We start from the raw sequence: 14,477 nt of genomic DNA, 5'->3' as shown, positions 1-14,477 counted from the left end.
TTTATGGAAATGATATCTCATTAGCATTTCTTGTTTAAGGAATATAGTATTGTCACTGATGGGACAGTGATAAGGAAACATGCAGTTTTTGGATAGAGATGCAGTTTATTCTAACCTATGTGCATATTTCATAATTTCAAAATGACGTATTTCTTTTGTTCCACTGTTGAGTTCTTACGTACTTTCTCATCTAATTTAAAAGTATGTTTTCTAATTGTTTGCAGATTTTTATAATTTATTAAGTAACATAAATCTCAAACATACCATTTGGCTTTATGACCTTTTTTCTGTATAACCAAAGTTATATACAGTTGACCCTTGAACAACATAGGTTTTAATTGCATAGGTCCACTTACATGTGGATTTTTTTAAATTAATGCAGTACAGTACTATAAGTGTATTTTCTCTTAAAGTTTTCATAGTAACCTTTTTTTTCTAGCACACTTTATTGTAAGACTTTAATACATACAAAATATTTGAGTTGTGTATGTTCTCAGTAAGGCTTCTGGTCAACAGTAAGCCATTAGTACTTGAGTTTTGGGGGAGTCAAAAAGTTCTACACAAATCTTCACCTGCAGAGGGTTTGGCACCCCTAACTCCATGGTGTTCGAGGGTCAATTGTAATTAAAATATTTAATAATTAATGATATTACAATGGAATTTTACTTCTTTGGTATAATTTAAGATTAGGGCCTTTAAATCTTTAAAAATAATTAAGAAGTAGGATCTTTCAGTTAATTATTTTAATGACTTTTTAAATATAGGTACAGCCATAGTGCCGAAGTTCAAGTTCGACTTCAGTTCTTGACTTGTGTGTTTTCAACTCTGGGATCACCTGATCATTTCAGTAAGCTTTTTAATCAGTCTTTTAATCAGTATTTTAATCAGTTTTTAGGTCTGTATTGGCTCTTGGAAGAGTCCAGTTAAATGTGCTCATGCCTTTAGATTTCTATAGTGATTAATTAATATTTAATTCATATTTTCAATACCGAATGTCCTCAGTATGTATGGCAATATGAGCGTGACCCTGACACATTTCTGCTTCAGTCTCTGAAAATGCCAGTTTTTCGGTGGATAAACAGCTCACTTCAAGAACAAAATATTTGGGGTAGGGAAAGATACCATGTTTAGGGGTGACTATATTTTTTATTTCTTTTAGTTATATAATCCTTTTTTCACTCTAGTTGTAAATAGCCACTGTCTACATATTATTATCAGGTCAAGTCTTACCCCAAATTGCTTGGCTTCACAGGCGATAGAGACTTTTAGAGGCCCTAGTTTTACTTAATCTAAAACTTGATTTCATTAATAATTAACCTTAAAGAAATTGGTCTGGTGTATTTAGGGTATGGACCATATCTAAATCCACACACTAAGATGTTCTCACAGGAGAGGAGGAAGCCTGACATCCTTTTGTCCAGAGCTCCTTTTCTCTTATGGGACACATTTGTGTTATTTTTCACTCTTATATACTCTTTTCTGTGTGAGCATGTCAACAAATTTTGTTCTAGGGCATTCTCTTTCTTTAACTATGGTTAATAGAGTCAAACTGATAAGTGTCTTGCTAACGTAAGAGATGTCATCATGGCTCTTAAGTCCACGTCTGTGGTTGAGATACACCATTTGTTCATTTTACTTTTAACTCTGTAATTTCTTCAAGTTAAGCTCTTTGTAATAAATGCCACTAACATGATACCAAAAGATTTTAAAATGAGACACTGGTTTTTGATAGGAAACTTCTATTTCATATTATTAGGTCTTCTATCATACCCATGATGACTGATAACATATAAGAAATGAACAATAAAAAAAAATCTTATACATGGACAAGTCAAACCAAGATAGATATTATCAGCATAAATGATTTCACATGACTGTGAAGTTTCATATTTGTTTAATTAAGATTCTCACTGGAAACCATTAACTATTCTCAGTATTTGAGTAATGAATTAATTATTTTACTGTTCCCATTCCAGGGAGCAGAGTGTAGATTCTTAGTGTATAGGCTTATAATAGCTATTTTCAAATGGAATCAAGCTGAAAACTTTTTCTCCCACATCATAGTTGTTTTTCTCTTACTAACATGGTTCCTGTCAGGTATAATAGTTACTCCAAAGTTATATTTGATGAGTGAATACTTATTTAATATACCAATAATATATTCTTTAAAAAGCTTAATAATGAAAGCTTATACATTGCCTTTTGAATGTGGATTGGTGATTCATTTATGATAACTTATTTTATGATACAGCTTACTATAGTTAACCTGGATACTGTTTTTTGTTGCTGTGTTTGTTTTTTCAACTTTTGCTTTCTTCTCTCTTAATTATTGAATGTAATTGTACTCTAAAGATTGTTTCTGGTTCATTCATTCATCCAGTCTTTTTTCTTTCTTTCTTTTCTTTTTTTAAAATATTGGCTTCCAGGGTATAAGTTCTTCAACTTGTATGGTTATGTGAGAAACTGATAGGATACCTATTTTTGATCAAAGTCTGTAGACTGATGTTGCTACTAAGTAAATATTTTCTGAGGTGTTTTTTTTTCTATTCTGGATCTCATCTGTTTTTTCCATGAAATAGGTTTCTTATGATTGTATCATATATCCTATCCCTTCTGGTTCTGGGGAACAACCTAGGCTTTAGAACCCCTTTATGATGAACTTTAAAAATCCCTGTGATGCTTTTACTCTGCCTTTCCGGATTTTCTCCTTTTATCCATATTCAGATTTGTGATTTCCTATAATGCCTTCTCTTTGGTTCTGAACAGTTCTTTTGCCTTCTTTCTGCCAGACTTTGGGATCATTTAATAATGGGTCAAAGTACCATACAGATTTCATCTCATTATATCAACTTCTTGAGTATAATTGAATATCCTGACGTGTTGGCTGTTTTCTCTTTTCACTTTATTATACAGATCCTTCCCCTACCACCATAGTTCCAAAAATAATGCTTATTGGCATTTTTTGTTCTTCTATGTGCATAGAATGATCTTTGAACATGATGTGCATGTACTCTCTTAACCCTTAAACCTTAGAACTGACTCCTCAACTTTTGGGATTACCTGCCTCTATTAATCCTGTTTATTGTAATACAATGATATGTCTTTATTTTAATGAGATTGACTTTCCAGATGAAACGGCTCTTGTAGGATACTTTATAAGTTGTGTGTTTTTAGATGATTTATATATGGATTATATATAAGTATGTTTTGAAAGCATAAATGATGTGAAAACTCTTATAAAACAGTTTTTATAAAATGTTATAAAATATCTTCTTTATATTTTTGCATATATTGGTGCTTCTAGTACATTGAATTAGGACCAAGATATTGTATGAATCATGATTCAAAATTTGTAATTTTTATCTAGGATTAAGTTTAGAGCAAGTCGACATTTTATGGCATTGTTTAGTAGAAGATGCTGAGTGTTATGATGATGCACTCCATTGGTTTTTAAATCAAGTTCGAAGTAAAGATCAGCATGCTATGGGAATGGAAACCTACAAACATCTTTTCCTGGAGAAGGTAATTTTATTTCTAGACTATTTTACTGCTAATGTTGTTTTTCCATATTTCTTCATTATCTCTTGAAATATAGACTCTGTAATGTTAGTTTTTTCCTCTTTTGTCATAGGTTTTTAAAATAGACAAGTGTACTGTCTTTCATCAGTCCTTATGTAATTTTGCCACTTAGATTTTACTTTAATTTTATCTTCTACAGTGTTTTTAATCTATGAATATAAATGAGAGCTGCTTTTTATGACTCTTAGTTAGGTGGCTGTGGTTTTAGCCAGTCCTGTGGCAGAGATAAGCCAATCTCCAGATTTTTTGTGGATTCCAAAAAATCCTTTTTAGGAGGTGCTGTCATGTGTTGTTATTAAAGATATTTTTCAGTCCAGTTTTTGTTCTTTATCAGATGCTACAATTGGTTCAGGTAATAATTTTCCATTTGAATTTTGAAACCTGAGAATAATAAAGCAATAGACTGTTTATTTTATGCTTATTTTTGAGATTATATAGTCTTGGCAAGCTCATTTTCTCTCTGGTAGAATTGACTATATATAAATAAGTTTTGGTACATATAAACTAAACCACTTAATCTACAAAGCTACAAATCCTTGAGGATCTTAATTTTAAGCCTTAACTTAAATACAAACTGTACATATAGTTACACTTCTTATAAATGTGAATGGGATTGGTATATAATAAGTGATAAAACTTCTTATTCATGTCCTCCGATTTGGATCTACATATATATTGAAAATTAAAATACATATTAAGATTTTAATTATGACCTGAATAAAATTTTCATGAAATTATTATCTTTTAATTTTTAAAATCATCACTAAAAGTTTGAGCTGATACATTTTCCTCTGCAATGACTTCAATAAAATTGTTAAATTTGTTCATCTAAATTTGATAAAATGTATTGTCACACTAAACTAGTTAAAAAAAATTTTTTTTTAAGATGCCCCAGCTAAAACCTGAAACAATTAGTATGACTGGCTTAAACCTGTTTCAGCATCTCTGTAACTTGGCTCGATTGGCGACAAGTGCCTATGATGGCGGTTCAAACTCTGAGGTATGGACTTAGACTTGTCATTTTATTAGTTCAGGTTTTATGGAATTTTTCTTTTATTCTTCAGATTAGATTACTGAATTAATTTCTGCCGTCTACCAAGCATTGAATTTACTATGAAGACTGTTATTCTTAAGTTTTAAAAAGCTTTATCTTTTGGTCTGAAAAGGTTTTATAAAGCACATTTGGTGATTCTTGTTGTCGTTGTTGCTAAATGTGACCTTGGTTGTGATTAATAAAAACTTACTATACATTCCTTAATGCAGAAGAGGCCATCTGAGTCTTCTTTCAGTCCCCTGAAAGCTCCTAGCTAATATAATCAAGTAGTTTTGTCCACTAGGAGTGGATTTATCTAAAGTCTGATTGTTAAGCCATTTGTGTGGCCAATCTTTTACTTGCTCTTGGACAGCTCCAGAGTTCCTAGAATACAGTCTACCTTAAATCATCTTGACATATCATGTCTTTTCATTAACTGTGAAGACTCACAAATTGCTAGTCTTATTTCTGGCTTACTGTTAGATTTGCCTCAGTAGGTGGCTGCTAGGTTTTTTCTTGAAGGCATTATTTCTTAGACTCTCTCCCAACACAGATGATTATTTGATAGTCTTCCACATTGGACACTCCAGTTTATTAATGCTAGCTTTGAATTAGGTAGTATCTACTCATGTTTTTCATTAATTTTTCTTTAGAAGTTAATGAGAATAGGTAAAGAGAAAGATGGGTAAAACTGATATTAACCTATGTGGTAAATAATAATTTTAATTGGGTCTAGAGTAATTGGATAATCTCTTCCTACATTTTTTCCTTGTTTGAATAGTATTTTGTTTTTTTAATATTTTGGTCTTAATTCTTACTTTGACAAATTTCAGTTTGGTCATTTCAGATAACTGGTCAGATCTGTTTTAACCTAAGAAGTAGTCCTACTCTAATTTCGAAGTAATACTACTTTTTAGTGTTATGAACTACTTAAAAAGTAGTGGATGATATGAACACTATCAGAAGGATACCTTGCTTTAAGCCTGCTCAACTTTGGAGAACTTTGACTCCATTTTTTCTGTAGTTTTCAGTGAAAACATTCTTTTGGTCATCACACAGTTAAAATTAAAAATTTAACAACTTGGTTTAGCATACTTTAAAATTTTTCTCTGAATATCTAAAAGTAAGTTGAAAGCACTGAAGCTTTTTTCTGCTAGTAATTGTGTTTTGTTTTTTATTCACTTGTAGCATGTTTTGAGGATTTGAACTTTTCCCACTATGTAGTCACAACTTTGGAGTTAAACACAACATACACAAAGACAAACAGCTGCTTTATACTTTCTTTCTTTTCTTTTTTTTTTTTTTTTTTCTGTTGAACCAGTACAGGTATATTTCAGTTCTTGAGGAAATTTTCAAAGCTTTTATCATTTTATTTAATTTTAACAGGAATTACCCTTAAATACTTTATAGAATATTAAAATTCATTGATATTGTATGACTTTGAAACTTGAAACTACTTCAGCTTTCTAATGATTTACATTTTTTGACAATAAAATTTACAGATGTCATTGTATCTTTTTTCTTAGCTTTGCGGTATGGACCAATTTTGGGGCATTGCTCTAAGAGCACAGTCTGGTGATGTCAGTCGAGCAGCTATCCAGTATATTAACTCCTATTATATTAACGGTGAGTGAGTTGGAATATTGTCATAATTTTTTATGTGGGGATGTTTTATTTTTTATTTTTTAAAAATATTTTATTTATTTATTCATAGAGACAGAGAGAGAGAGAGAGGGAGGCAGAGGCACAGGCAGAGGGAGAAGCAGGCATCATACAGAGAGCCTGATGTGGGACTCGATCCAGGGTCTCCAGGATCATGCCCTGGGCTGCAGGCGGCGCTAAACCGCTGTGCCACTGCGGCTGCCCTATGTGGGGATGTTTAATTTAGCTGCAATTCCTTTTATTTTTTTTATTTTTTATTTTTTTAACACAGAAGATTGAGACACTGTCTAAACATCTGATTTTCAGGTAAAACGGGTTTGGAGAAGGAGCAAGAATTTATTAGTAAGTGTATGGAGAGTCTCATGATAGCTTCTAGCAGTCTTGAACAGGAATCACACTCAAGTCTCACTGTTATAGAAAGAGGACTCCTTATGCTGAAGACGCATCTGGAAGCATTTAGGAGAAGGTAATTGTTTTATACCACATTATTACAGTGAATTTGTTTTTGTTTTGTTTTGTTTTACTGCTAACATGTACAAAAATATTCTTAAAGTAAAGGTTTTGTTGGGGCAGGTAGAAAGCTTAACGCAAGTGAAGGGTTAGTAATAGAAGTACTTTTATTCCTAATATGTATCGTTTTGCCATGAAATAGGCAATATAGGTTCCCAGTAAATATTGTGGAGCTTTAAAAATTCTTGAACGCTGAGAAGATATGCATGAATAAGACTCTCTAGACAGAATTCCACCTCTAGGATAGTATTACAATGATTGAAAGGCAGACACCAGCACCAAAAAAAGTTTCACTAAAACCCTCACCAAGAACATCAAATAATCTCTCATAGTTGAATCAAGTTGAGTCATTTGTTTCATTTGCTGTTTTTTTTTCTTCCTGGACTAGGAGACAGTATTTTAATTTTGAATTTCCATTTACCATGGAAACATGATCAAAAAATTCTGTGTTAATGAATATCTGTATAATTAATTTAGACATACCCTGTGTAATACAGAAATAAAGCAAATTAACATTTATGAATATATCGACTGAAATGAAAGGTGAGTAGATAGTTTTAATTAAGAAATTCTGTTTGTTAAAAATCATGACTAAATGTAAAAAATAAAACGAACTGTGTTGGCAAAAATTGTTAAAATCTTTCAACTTCAGAGTTTAGTTTGATAATGAGTCATTCATTTGAAGATTTTTGAGATTCTATTTAGATTATCAGGAAATATTGAATAATAAGAGGTATTCTACACATTCCTTATAAAAATCATGGCTTCATGATTTAATTGGGCATTGCAAAATTCTTTATTTTGATTATGGTTGCAATTTGTGGGAATTATACTTAAATAATTCCTTGTGTTTTTAAAGAATGTGTAAGGGAACTCTATAGAATTTTTTTTAACAGAAACGTTACACTGTCTCATAATTTTTACCACTCTAGAAAATTAAGCAAATGTGATGTGTCTTTGACTAAATAAACATTCATACATACTATTTATAAAATTTAGATCTTATAGTAAGTGTAATAACCAAAGAAAATGAAAGTCATCATAATTTATCTCTTCCTATTAGAGATAGTTATTGTTAATGAGATGATATATATTTTTCCAAAATTTTCTTTTTTGCTACAGAGTCTATAAACAACAAACCAAAGAGCGCCCTTAGTTCTCACAGTGTTACCTGTGTTTTAAATAAACATTTATTTTAAAAGTCTTTAAAAATAAGTTTCCTAGGATTCAATGGTGCTATTTATAAGGTGAATGAATTTGTTCAAAAATCCCTTCTCAGATGTATAATTTTTTTCTAACTCCTGGAAAATGATTCTAGTATCCTTTGCTAGAAATCTTTATATTTTTATTCATATTTTACTCTAAAGTTGATGTTAAATAATTTCTATAAACATTTATTTTTGGAGTGGCAAGTAGAGAAACTAGAAAAAAAATACTCAGAAAAACTAAGATGTTTAAAAATGTCAGGAATTTTCACGCACACATTTGTTATCAGTGTACAATTTCAAGTGCTTAATGTACTTAATTCTACTACTTTAAAATTGCCTAACTAACATTTATAGAATGAAGATATTAAGTAATTATTGTCTTTGTGTATTCCTTATATTAAAAAAAGTGTGGGGTTTTGTTTTGTTTTAAAGAAGAAAAGCTATAATTTGAAGAGTGGTTCTTAAACTAGAATCATTTTGTTTGCCGGGGACATTAGGTAATGTGTGGAGACACTTTTGGTTATGGCTAAAGAGAGAAGGGGGTATTATTGGCATGTAGTAGGTAGTGACCAAGGATGCAGCTAAACATTGTATTGTGCACAAGACCATTTCCCCTGCATCCCCTTGACCTAGCTAAGAATTATCCAGCCTCAAAAGGTTTAAGATTATTCTTTTGCTCAGCCAAAAAAGCTGGACATTGGATCCCTTCTAGGAAACCAAGTCCATTTATTTACTTTTTGTCCTTCTGTTCTAGAATTGCTTATTAGTTTTTGACATTGATAATTCTTTTCTTAATGAAATTCAGGTATCCTGGATCCTGTCTTCAACAACTGAAAATCAGTTAGAAAACTGACAGTATTTAGTGAGTGACCTGCTAGATGCCTTTCACCCTTGAGATTAGTCTTTGTGGTTTATTTTATAATTTTAGTAATCACGGAATCAGCTCTCAAATTCTGTTAAGCATTTATTTGCTGGGATACATTTCTGACCCTGAAAAATGTTTCCTAATACGTTTTTTCCCGTTGTGAATGTAGGAATGGGAACTTGCCATTTCACTTTCTGGATTAATTTGTTTCTTTGAATTCCTCCTGCCTCTACTACTCCCCTCCCCTCCTTTAAAAAAAAATATATTCTTGGTGGGATATATTTTCCTCAGTAATTTTTCATGTAAACTGTCTTAAGGAACTCTTAGCTGTATTTATGTATTTAAGTTTAATGCAGTATGATGAATCTTAGCGCTGTAGAGTACATTGGAATGTGCTAGAACTTTTTGTGGGCTTTTTCATTTTGTAAAATATTAAAAACTTCTCTGACATTAACATGGTTTAAAATGGCGTTCTTCCTATGTGTGGTTTTTGTGTGTTTTAGGTTTGCATACCATCTCAGACAGTGGCAAATTGAAGGCACTGGTATTAGTAGTCATTTGAAAGCACTGAGTGACAAACAGTCCCTGCCGCTAAGGGTCGTATGCCAACCAGCTGGACTTCCTGACAAGGTAGTTACATAATTTTAGTTTCCAAATTGTTAACATTTCCCAGTTCAAATATCTATTCTTGTTGTATTTTTAAATTGGTTGCATCTCATATTTCAGATGACTATTGAAATGTATCCTAGTGACCAGGTAGCAGATCTTAGGGCTGAAGTAACTCATTGGTATGAAAATTTACAGAAAGAACAAATAAATCAACAAGCTCAGCTTCAGGAGTTTGGTCAAAGCAGTCGAAAAGGAGAGTTTCCTGGTAAGTCCAACAGTTTAAATTTTTATTTTTTTCTAGTTTCTGTTAAATAGCAACTTAGGACCTTTGCATCTTTTAAGAGTACAAAGCATATTCATGCCTCCCCTCCTTTTGGTAGGGTGCCATTGATCATAGAGAAGAGTTAAGAGTTGCTTCAGATGTTATTTGCAAATATTTTTCCTCATTTTTCTAAAAAAATTTTACTTTTGAGGTTACTTGATGGGCAGTGTGGGAATTACAAGCTTTTCTTTCCATGCACTACTTAAGTACCTAGTTTTACCCAATAAATTTTTGGGGCATTTTGATATATTTCATTTTTTTTCTAGAGCACATGAAAATAATACATCCTTAAATCCCACTGTGCCTCTCCCCTTCCTTCCAAAAGAGTATCATATTAAGAAATTTTTCATATTGGCTCAAAGGGTATATTTTGTTCTTCCTTTATTGTTACCAGTAGAGCATTTGTGGTGTCTTTTCATAGCACAGAAAATATGAATTAATTAGAGGAACAACCATGAAAGCTGTTATAATTTGAGACCTTTAAATTTTAAGGAAAATGTGACAAGCTATATATATAAGTTTAGAAAAAAAAGTTTTAAAGTTTGAAAGCTTCTTTTTTTTTTTTTTTTAAATTTTTATTTATTTATGATAGTCACACACAGAGAGAGAGAGAGGCAGAGACACAGGCAGAGGGAGAAACAGGCTCCATGCACCGGGAGCCCGATGTGGGATTCGATCCTGGGTCTCCAGGATCGCGCCGTGGGCCAAAGGCAGGCGCCAAACCGCTGCGCCACCCAGGGATCCCTAAAGTTTGAAAGCTTCTTTCATGATTTTAATCTGCCTTCGTGCAATGATAATTCTTTGGCATCTTTTAGTGAGGAGGATCATGCTTAAGATGAAACCATATGTATCTTTTTAAGTATCAGATCTTAAATTTTGTTCTTGGATAATTAATATTCTTGGTACAATAGAATAGATATTGAAAAGTCTCCTTCCTATCCATTTCCACCTCTTTCCCTTCTCTTCTATACTTGTCAAGGGATGCCATGATATACTATAAGAATTATTCATGTACTTCAGACACAAATGTAGCAGTCCATTTATAGTGCATATAAAAATTACTTCATTCTTTTTAAATCTACATATTCTGTAATATGGTGGTGCCATGATGTGTTTTATCCTCTGTTAATGGACATATAGGTTTTTTCCATTTGTTTGCTATTTATAAGCAGTGCCACAGAGAATACCAATATCATCTAATGAACGTTGGCTAAATATCTAGTTATGGAATTTTCAGGTCAAAAGGTATTCTCTTTTGTTACATTGAAATGTACATCAAGAAGAGAATATGAAATGAGTAATAAAAAGATGAAAACTGTCCACGTATAGTACCATCCAGAGTAAGAACTGGAACATTATTAGAAGCTATTTATGTATGCTTCTTTAATATCCTCTTTTCCACTTCCCCTTAATACTGTCTTGATTTTTTTAGTTTACCATCTTTTGTGTGTGTTCTTTATAAAAGCCTTACCTCGGGTATATATACCTAAAATATGTATTTACTTTTGTTAAGTAGTTAAGTATGAATTTGACAGATTAGGGAAAGAGTTATTAGTTAAAGGACCAGAGAAGGAAATAAGCTAAAGAGGGTGTATTTTAACCTTCTTTAAAGGTTTGTTGTTTTTTTTTAAAGATTTTATTTATTCATTCATGAGAGACACAGAGAGGCAGAGACATAGGCAGAGGGAGAAGCAGGTTCCATGCTGGGAGCCTGATGTGAGACTCAATCCCAGAACTCCGGGATCTCACCCTGAGCCAAAGGCATGCGCTCAACCGCTGAGCCACCCAGGCGTCCCTCTTTAAAGGTTTTTATAGATCCTCATCTGAGGGTATCAGGAGAGTTCTCAAGTTTAAGTCTTGGCACAGTCAAAACCTGTCTGTGCTGTAATTTTGGCAAGATTCTGGAATATCCAAGGGAAACATAGTCATAGAGTTTCTAATCTTTTCATGACCTATTTCAGCTCTCAGGAATAGAATAAGGAATAAGTTCTTTTGTGAGATATGAATGTTTTCTCCTGATTCAGGTAGTAGGACATGGAAATGGGAGTATGGTGAAGGTATTTTAGGTTCAGCTAAGAATACAGGTCAGGTCCACTTGACATTCCTTCCTCAGTGAAGATATTAAGAAGGTAGAAGGGATTTTGGTCAAGATGGCCCCACAACAACACATTTCTCTACTATCACTGATCCTACTGATTGCTCTCCACATCTGGTACACAGCAGTAGGTATCCTTTATCGTCGTCTTGATAATTCTCTTTGTCTCTGTCACATGTTGGATATCCTGTTTCTGGTATCCCATGTCTTCTTTATTGTTTGACTTGTTTTTGTTTTTTACTGGAATACAGTGTGGTTGTTCAGTAAAGTTTTGATTCTTTGAATAATTAAAAATTTGTTCCTCATGTTTCTAGACTTAAAAGATAATTTGGCCAAATATAAAAGTCAAGGATGGAAATAATTTTGTTTCAGAATTTTATTTTATTTTTAATTTATTTGAAGGAGAGAGAGAGAGTGAGGAGAGGGCAGAGAGAGGGAATCTTTTAAGCAGACTCCCTCCTGAATGTGGAGCCAGACATGGGGCTTGATCTCATGGGACCCATGACCTGAGCTGAAACCAAGAGTTGAACGCTCAACTGACTGAGGCACCTAGGTGCCCCATTTCAGATATTTGTAGATATATTTCTGCACTGCATTTCTTATTTCTGTTGTTGCTGAGTAGTCTGAAGCCATTAGCTTTATGACATATTTTTACATATTCTATTTTTTTCTTTTGTAGAACTTAATGAGTCTTCTTATTCCTGATGTGTTGAAATCTTGTAATACCTGCTCTGATATTTGGTCTGTTTTCAACAGTTGTGATGGACACTTTACTATATAGGTTGGCAACTTTTAGTTTGGCAACTTGTATCTATCTTTGAGGACATTTTCTTTTAATTAGTTTATTGATTTCCAGTCTACCATTTAAAAATTTCTCTCTTTCTAGAAATTCTTTATATTTACATGTTTCATCTCTTGGTATCCCAGGTTTACTCTTTCATGTTTTACTTCTTTGGCTTTAAACTTCCTGAGAGATGTGTTCAACTTTATTTTGCATTCCTTCTTTTTTCATGCTTTTAGTATCTAACATCTTTGTTGTTCTTTGAGTACTCCTATTTTCATGGTTGAAATATTTTTTTGAGGCTATTAGTTCTTTTTAAAATTTTTGAGTCTTAAAATTCAGACTCGGGCAGCCTGGGTGGCTCAGCGGTTTAGCACTGCCTTCAGCCCAGGGCCTGATCCTGGAGACCTGGGATTGAGTCCCACGTCAGGCTCCCTGCATGGAGCCTGCTTCTCCCTCTGCCTGTGTCTCTGCCTCTCTCTCTCTCTCTCTCTCTCTCTCTCTCTCTCTCTCTCTCTCTCTGTGTGTGTGTCTTTCATGAATAAATAAATAAAATCTTTTTTAAAAAAAATTCGGGCTCATGGTTCCTGCATTTTATTTTTACTTATTTATTAAATATTTTATTTATTTATTTGACAGAATGAGAGAGCCCAAGTGGGATGGGGGGAACAGCAGAAGGAGAGGGAGAAGCAGGCTCCTCACTGAGCAGGGAGCCTGATTTGGGGGCTCAATCACAACCTTGGGATCATGACCCAAGCCAAAGGCAGATACTTAACTAACTGAGCCATCCAGGCGCCCCAGTTCCTGCTTTTTAAATAGAAGGTTTAGCAAAGTATCTATATTTTTTTTATTAGTTTCATCTCATCTTTTCTCTCTTTTACCAAATAGTTACCATTTTGACATTTTTCATTGCCACCTATAGGTCAAAATTCCCATTTGATTACATTCCCCCTTTACCCCCCTTTATACTGAACTTCCTTTAAAAATGTTAGGACTTTGTCTTATGGTGGTATGTTTTCTTAAGCTTTTATTTGAAAAAAGTTCATTTTGCCTTCAATTTTGAAGGATATTTTCACTGGATGTAGAATTTTAGGTCAAGAATTATTTTCAGGACTTAGTAAATAGTTAAACCCATATTCATTTCATTTACAGTGTTTCTGGTTAAAAGCCTTTTTCTTTTATCCTTTGTATATATAGTGTGTATTTTTTTTTTAAGATTTTATTTATTTTAGAGAGGAAGAGAGGGTGCAGATGCAAGCAGGGGGGGAGGGGCGAAGGGGAAGAGAGAGGAAGAAGAATCTCAGGCTGACTCTGCACAAGCTTGGGGATTTACCCCAGGATACACAAGATCAGGGCCTGATCCAAAATCAAGGGCCTGACTCAATTGACTGAGCCACTCATTTGTACCTCTACCCCCTTTTTAATTGGGTAGTGGGGGGGAAGAAAATCTTAAGCAGGCTCCACACCCAGTACAGAGCCCACGGTGTGCTCAATCTCACAACCCTGAGATAATGATCTGGACGGAAATCAAGAGTCAGATGCTTAACCGAGCTGAGCCACCTGGGCACCCCTACAATATGTCTTTTTAACAGTTGTTGATTTTAAATAAATTTTTTGCAGCTGTGTTTTGGTTTTTAAATTTTTTAAAGTAAGTTCTACCCTCAATATGGGGCTTGAACTCATGACTCTGAGATCAAGAGTTGTGTGTTCTACCAAGTGGGCCAGCCAGGTGCCCCAAGATTTTTTTTTTTTACATTGGTTTTTAGCAGTTTGATTTTAATGTGCCTTGTGTTTTTGTGTTTATACACTTTGG

The 14,477-nt window shown here is 33.3% G+C and overlaps 1 protein-coding gene across 2 annotated transcripts in view; it reads left to right on the top strand.

Annotated features, from left to right (window-relative positions):
* The window catches only part of USP34 (ubiquitin specific peptidase 34), a 248,230-nt gene that overhangs the window by 134,871 nt on the left and 98,882 nt on the right, over window positions 1–14,477 (top strand). For both annotated transcript variants that reach the window (XM_055329090.1, XM_055329092.1), the window contains 7 exons: window positions 765–847; window positions 3,368–3,522; window positions 4,466–4,579; window positions 6,139–6,238; window positions 6,581–6,740; window positions 9,361–9,487; window positions 9,584–9,731. In XM_055329090.1, coding sequence (XP_055185065.1) covers window positions 765–847; window positions 3,368–3,522; window positions 4,466–4,579; window positions 6,139–6,238; window positions 6,581–6,740; window positions 9,361–9,487; window positions 9,584–9,731 — 887 coding nt within the window. The remainder of the gene's footprint in view (window positions 1–764; window positions 848–3,367; window positions 3,523–4,465; window positions 4,580–6,138; window positions 6,239–6,580; window positions 6,741–9,360; window positions 9,488–9,583; window positions 9,732–14,477) is intronic.

This window comes from Nyctereutes procyonoides, unplaced genomic scaffold (genome assembly GCF_905146905.1).
Source record: "Nyctereutes procyonoides isolate TBG_1078 unplaced genomic scaffold, NYPRO_anot_genome, whole genome shotgun sequence".
Classification (NCBI taxonomy): Eukaryota; Metazoa; Chordata; class Mammalia; order Carnivora; family Canidae; genus Nyctereutes; species Nyctereutes procyonoides.
This window is presented reverse-complemented; position numbering and strand designations above follow the sequence as displayed.